Genomic DNA, 7,069 nt, shown 5'->3' on the forward strand with positions numbered 1-7,069 from the left:
GCTCACACCTTTTCTCACCTGCAGGTCAATCAAGAAGAAATGAAGAAGATGGATCTATTGGATGGAAAGTTGCTCTGTCAATTTTCTGTCTACTTCTTGTTGCTGCTGTTGCTGTTTTTATGTACAGAAAATGTTAACAACAACAGAGTCGGGATTCAGAGCAAACTCCTGTTTAAAGAAATAATGTGACTAAAACTGAAACCTCTGATCAGAATCAGAATCAGAATCAGAATGGGGTTTATTGCCAGATGTTGAGGTTTACAACATTAGGAAATTGCTGCGGTGCTTCAGTGCAAACAATAAGAATTAAAGTGCTATGTAGAAAGAAAGATATGTGCATGAGATATACATGAGATATATACATGAGAATAAGAATTATGAGTGCTACGTAGAAACATATATACATGAGTGCAGGTGGTGATCAGTGCCAAACATGAAATGATGCAGTGACACAGCGTAGGGTCATGTGTTAGTGGCGGGGACAGTCATATGGTTATTGTTCATGTGTCCAACAGCAGAGGGGAAGAAACTGTTCTTATGGCGAGAGGTTCTGGTGCGAATGGACCGGAGCCTCCTGCCTGAGGGGAGCAGGTCAAACAGACTGTGTCCAGGGTGAGAAGGGTCAGCTGAGATCCGGGCTGCACGCCGCAGTGTCCTGGAGGTGTACAGGTCCTGCAGAGATGGGAGTCTGCAGCCAATCACCTTCTCAGCAGAGCGCACCACACGCTGCAGTCTCTGTTTGTCCCTGATAGTGGCTCCAGCGTACCACACGGTGATGGAGGAGGTGAGGATGGACTCCATGATTGCAGTGTAGAATTGCATCATCGTCCGTGTTGGCAGGTTGAATTTCTTCAGCTGCCTCAGGAAGTACATCCTCTGCTGGGCTTTCTTGATGACGGAGGTGATGGTGGGCTCCCACTTCAGGTCCTGGGTGATGGTGGTACCCAGGAAGCGGAATGAGTCCACAGAGGTGATGGGGGTGTCAGTCAGGATGATGGGGGGGAGTGGGGCTGTGTGCTTCCTGAAGTCCACAATAATCTCCACTGTCTTCTGGGCATTCAGCACCAGGTTGTTGTGGCTGCACCAGGTCACCAGACGTTCAACCTCCCTCCTGTAGGCAGACTCATCCCCGTCCGAGCCTCTCATTGGATCTTTGTGAAGAGACAAGCTAGACGAACACTTGTTCACACCACTTATTATTTTTTAATGTTTTGTAATTAATAGTGAACTGCAGCTATAATAAGTTGAGTGATTAGTGCAATTATTTTGACTGTTACAAAACCACAAACATCATAAGCCCAGTTTCTACATGTCAGAAAATAAATCAGAGCAAAGCAGGAAGAGCTTGCTTCAAGCACATGCTCATTAACACTCCAGCACTTTGACACAGTTTTTATCACAGTCCTCTGCAGGCTGGGAGAAGCTATGAAGTGAAACTGGGAAACAACACTGCCACCATGAGGCCAAGCTGGAACCAGACAGCTCTCATCAAGCAAACTGTACTTAATGGAAGATCTTCAACATGTTTTTTTAAACATAGTATAAACATAGCCGGCATAGTATACAGAAACATCTGTGCCGAATATGGCCTGGAAGTTCCAAGGTTAAAATGGGAGACGCCCCCAAGGGTGGTGGAGAATGACCGAGCTAAGATCCTGTGGGACTTCCAGATACAGACGGACAAAATGGTGGTGGCTAACCAACCGGACATAGTGGTGGTAGACAAACAGAAGAAGATGGCCGTAGTGATCGATGTAGCGGTTCTGAATGACAGCAATATCAGGAAGAAGGAACACGAGAAGCTGGAGAAATACCAAGGGCTCAGAGAAGAGCTCGAGAGGATGTGGAGGGTGAAGGTAATGGTGGTCCCCGTGGTAATCGGAGCACTAGGTGCGGTGACTCCCAAGCTAGGCGAGTGGCTCCAGCAGATCCCGGGAACAACATCGGAGATCTCTGTCCAGAAGAGCGCAGTCCTGGGAACAGCTAAGATACTGCGCAGGACCCTTAGGACCCTCAAGCTCCCAGGCCTCTGGTAGAGGACCCAAGCTTGAAAGATAAACCACCACCCGCTATATATATATAGCCAAGTCCTGATCGGGAGGTAACGTCAGATTCCGATCGAGTCTGAAACCACGTGATTGGGCAGATTTCCGATCACGTGATCGGATCTGGATATCCCTAGTCTCCAGTGGCCCTGCTAGCTCAGTCTCCTGTGTTCCCGCTAGCTCAGCCACCCATTCTGCCACCATTCTCGCAAAGTCATTCCATACAGGGAAAAAATTTCACATTAACCTTTAGTGTTTCTCATGAACTGGCCACCTTTGAGACTATAACTCCCCCCAGGGCCTCCCCAGAGGCTACGTCTCAGTCCTCAGCTGATTCTGGACCCCTGGAGGCTAAGAAGCCTATTGAGGATTGCACCGTGTGTGCCTTTGGGGCTCCTGTTTTGTTTCTTTAGACATGAGTTTCGAGTTTTTGTCAGTTCTGTTCTCGCCACCATCGTGTTTTGTTGTATGTCATCCTCCTCAATAAAACTCACTCACATCAGCAGTGCCTGCATCTTGGGTCCTTTAATAATTCCCACACGGCTTGCCTTGCAAACAGTGACAGATACTTTGTTACCAAGAAACTGTATGACTGTCAGAGAAACGAAAGAAAAACTAGATTAAAAACTAGATTAAAACCAATGATGCCTATCAATTCTTTCCATGACAAAGAAGTTTGCCTAGACATGCCATGACTTCAGCCAAACAGGACACACCCACATTTTTTGCTTTTGACTTTCAAGTCCTGCACTTCTGAGCAGTGAATCCAGTAAAGGGGAAGTGGAAAGTTTTAGGCTGACTTGACAACTGATTAAAATGATTATAAAACTATTAATCAAATTATTCCTTGTTGGAACAGTCACTGTTTTGCTCGTTAGAAGTACACTTTATAACTTATTTAAAGAAAGTGTCTTAAATTACAATAAATGCAAATCATAAGGGTAGGCTTGGCAGGAAATTCCCTTGTGACAGTGCCAGGGCAGGGTTTGTGAAAGAGAAACTAAAGACGTGAAATAAAAACACAGAACCAAAACAGAGACAGCAGATCCCCTGAAGCACCTTGACAAACATACATCATCTGCAATTTTTCTCATCATCTCAACAGGTCAGTATTAGATTTAAATAAAACTGCATTAAATATAAATAAAAGAACGTATTTTCTGCTCCTTCCTTGTCATAAAGGGTCACCACAACATATTATCTGTACATGTTTGATTTTTTTACACTGTGTGTGTGTATGTGTTGGATCGTGATTCTCAGTGTAATACAGTGGAGAGAATAGATGCAGGTTGCTTGGAAATTTGTAAACAATGTATTTTTATTTTCAAAGTAACAATCTCAACATATTTTACCTCTGTTTTGACCAGTGTCTTTTTCAAACACCTTTAAAAATGGATGGTGATAAAGAAATTCTCCTCCAGAAGCTGAAAGGACTGGTTACAAATATCAAATGGAGCCCAAAGGAGGTCGCTGACTTGTTTGATGCTCTTTTGAAGCGATTTGAGTCAACAACAAATAACAACTCCCATTTCCTCACATGGATGATAAAAATATTGCACTGCATAGAGATTTACTTTATTACTTCTGACTGGAAGGATAAAGATGGAAAAACACTTCTGGAACTACTCAGAGACAAAACTGTAACAGATGAAACCTTGAAGGAATATTTAGCAAATGACAGAGAGAAGACCTTGGAGGAAATCATTGATGAAATCCGCCAAGAAGAGTTGAACCAGGTTGATGTAAAGATTTTAGATGATGTCAGAGATATTGTATCAACAGTTAATGAAGACTGTGATATTAAAAATGACAGCTTAAAGAAGAGTGAACTGAAATCAATCTTAAGAAATCTGCTTTTGCCAATGAAAAAAAAATCAACTGTTGTTTCAGGACCTAAAATCATGCTTAATTTTTGTAATGACAGCTCACCAAATGCTCATTTGAAAAACATCTTAAAGATTCTCTGTTTGGCAGTGAGTATAACAAAAACTAAAAATACAAGAAAGCCATTTCGGCCACGACTGACACAGATGGTGAGCTGGTGCCTGATGGCTCTTTCAGAAACAGGGCGATTGATTCAGGTTGGCACAGGAGAGGGGAAGTCTTGCATAGTGGCCATGTTTGCAGCTTTTCGAGCTCTGAGAGGAGAAAAAGTCGACATCATGTCAAGTTCATCAGTTCTTGCAGAGAGAGCTTTTAAAGAATGGGAAGGATTTTATAAAGAATTGAATATCACTGCTGATTATAACTGCAACAGGCCTGATGTAGAAGTAAAAAAGTGCTATGAGTGTCAAGTTGTTTATGGCACTGCAGAAAACTTTGCTGGTGACTGGCTTCGGCACCACTTTCAGAGGTTGGACATATTAGGGCAGAGGAAATTCCAGTGTGCAGTAGTAGATGAAGTGGATTCCCTGATGCTAGACAAGGGTCATCATGTAGTCTATTTAAGCAGTAACATGCCTGCTTTACAGCATCTCAACCCACTCTTGGCATGTATATGGGCCACTGTTAATCAGTACAAGAAAACTGGCACAGATTTGACTGTAGGGCCAAAATTTCCTTTTTATCACGTGCTGGAAAACATGATGGAAAAAGATAGTGATGAGTTCATTATTCGTCAGATAGCAGAGGACACAGGTATACTGTCAAAAGGATCAGTCAAGGACCTGAGAAAGAACCCGAGCCTCTTAAATGAAAGTGTTACTGCTAACGAGCTGTCTGAGTTCTTTAAAACGGTGGAAAGGAAATTCCCATCTTGCCAGTTTGCTCTCCACCATTTAAATAACAATGAAATAGAGGAACTCAAGAAAGAGCTGCAGAGTGAAAATGTGGAAAGCAGAAGAGTGTCTCTGCTTTTACTTGATGGTGGCTTCTGTCAGTACATGTACTCTGATCACGACAGTGTGGTGAGAGCTGTAGAAGAGGAAGTAAAGATATCAATTCATTTTACACCATGTGAACTGAACCAAGCTAAAAGCAGCTGCTACATCCCAGGCTTCTTTTCAGAGCTGGTCAAATCTAAACTAAAGGTCTGGATTGAAAATGCATTTGAAGCTCAAGTCATGACAGAGGACCATGAATATGTGATGGAGAAACATGGAATCGTGCCTGTGGACTACAGCTGCACAGGGGTTGTTGAAAACTACATGAAGTGGTCAGATGGACTGCAACAGTTTATTGAAATGAAACACGAGTCAAAGATTAGTGACATGACAGCCGTCACAAACTACATGTCTAATGTGGGCTTGCTTCAAAAGTATAAAAACCAGTTTGGAAGTCAGATCTACGGGATGTCTGGAACTCTTGGTCAAGAAAAAGAGACTGAGACTTTGCAAAAGATTTATGACGGTATCAAAACCTGTCAGATACCTTCATTCAAACGGAGAAAGCTGTTTGAGGTTGAAGGTGTTGTTGTAGAAGATGAAAAAGAATGGATTAAAAAAATCTGTGATGTTGTCATTGCACAAACCAGCCCTACATCATACAGGGATCCTAGAGCTGTGCTCATCATCTGTGAGACCATCAAACGAGCAAAGATGATCCATCGCAGTCTAGGAGACAGAGTCCAGAACAAAAATCTTTATATAAACAACAACATGGACAACAGTGTGATCATTTCCAAGGAGTTTAAAGCAGGAGAAGTCATCATAGCAACAAACCTCGCTGGCCGTGGAACAGACCTTCAGGTTTCTGACACAGTAAAGGAAGCTGGAGGTTTGTTTGTTGTGCAGACCTTCCTGCCCAAGAATGCTCGTGTAGAGGCGCAGGCATTTGGCCGCACTGCTAGACAAGGATCTCCAGGATCTGCTCAGCTCATTATCTGTTTGAGTCATCTTTCAGAGTTGCTCCAATTAATGGTTTTAAGAATGAAACTTCTTTCTTTATTCAGAAATCTAACAGATGTGACTCCACTTAAACAACTTCTGTTTGTGATGCAGTTAAGGTCATATCAACAAAGCAACCATAATCAAGCATCTGCAGAAATGACTTCAACACTGAAGGATATTTTGACTGGAGCACCACAGCAGGAAATAAAGACAACTAAGAAGGTCAGAGACAGCACAGTGGCTGATGAGCTATCAAGCTACTTGGAGTCTCAGATCCCAGACATGAAGAAGAAGGAAGAGCTCTTCAATGATTATCTGGATGTACTGGATGATCTGTACACAAGCAGCAACAACAAACCAGAAGCTTCAGATTTGTCTGCTCTGAATGAGTTTTGGGGTATGTGGCTACTTACAAGCTTCAGTGCAAAAGATTCTACTGAAGAGTTGAAAAGTCGACTGAAAACAGACCTGGGCACAGCGAGGCAGAAACTCAGACAGAGAGAATCACCATCATCAAACCTCTACCACTACATTAGCTTTGGTAATGACCTGCGTGAAAACAGGAAGTTTACAGAGAGCATCAACATGTACACTAAAGCCATTCAGAAGGATCACTGTTGGGGAGCTATTGCATATTACAACCGTGCTCTTACATCTTTGAAGCAGCAAGACAGGAGTCAGAGTCCAGACTGCATCAATCAAGCTCTAGAAGATTTGCAAAATGCACTCAAGTCTGTTCAGCTTCACTGTGACCAACTCGAAGTCACTCACAGGTTCTTAACACAGCACACCAACAAAGACAACAGTGATTCACTCACCAGGCATGACAAACACTTAATAGCCAGATACACAGTGTTGGTGTCATTCAAGGTAAACATTACAGAGGCCATAAAGAAAGTGGACAGAGCCAGAGATACAGGTGGAAATGTAAAAGTGGAGGAGAGTCTAGTCTACTTCATGGTTCCACTGGTGTATTTTTTGCCTTTTATTTTCAATTCAAGGCAATCAGTGTGTGTTATCCGCTCTAGAGATCCTCTGATGTGCCAACAACTCATCAGCCATCCTTCTTTTGATATTCTAAATGAACTTGAGTGTCTTAAGAGTCTGGGCCTGACTCATGTCTATACCTTAGACACACTGTTTTCTCTGGGAGGCTTTTTCTCAAAGATTGGTAGAAAAATAATGCAGACAAGTTAG

The 7,069-nt window shown here is 42.7% G+C and overlaps 1 protein-coding gene across 1 annotated transcript; it reads left to right on the forward strand.

Annotated features, from left to right (window-relative positions):
- Positions 1-4,871: 4,871 nt before the first annotated feature.
- On the forward strand, positions 4,872-7,069 carry LOC146713168 (uncharacterized). The gene has a single exon (XM_085452278.1). It carries the CDS (start codon positions 4,928-4,930, stop codon positions 7,067-7,069), a length of 2,142 nt encoding a protein of 713 aa, XP_085308404.1. The 5' UTR covers positions 4,872-4,927.

This window comes from Copadichromis virginalis, linkage group LG3 (genome assembly GCF_057382275.1).
Source record: "Copadichromis virginalis isolate Kocher_CV1m ecotype Utaka linkage group LG3, C_Virginalis_male_GT1.1, whole genome shotgun sequence".
Lineage (NCBI taxonomy): Eukaryota > Metazoa > Chordata > Actinopteri > Cichliformes > Cichlidae > Copadichromis > Copadichromis virginalis.

What these genes read in the sequence shown, in the direction of transcription:
- LOC146713168 (XM_085452278.1), top strand. Translation starts at nt 4,928, where the DNA reads ATGTACTCTGATCACGACAGTGTGGTGAGAGCTGTAGAAGAGGAAGTA.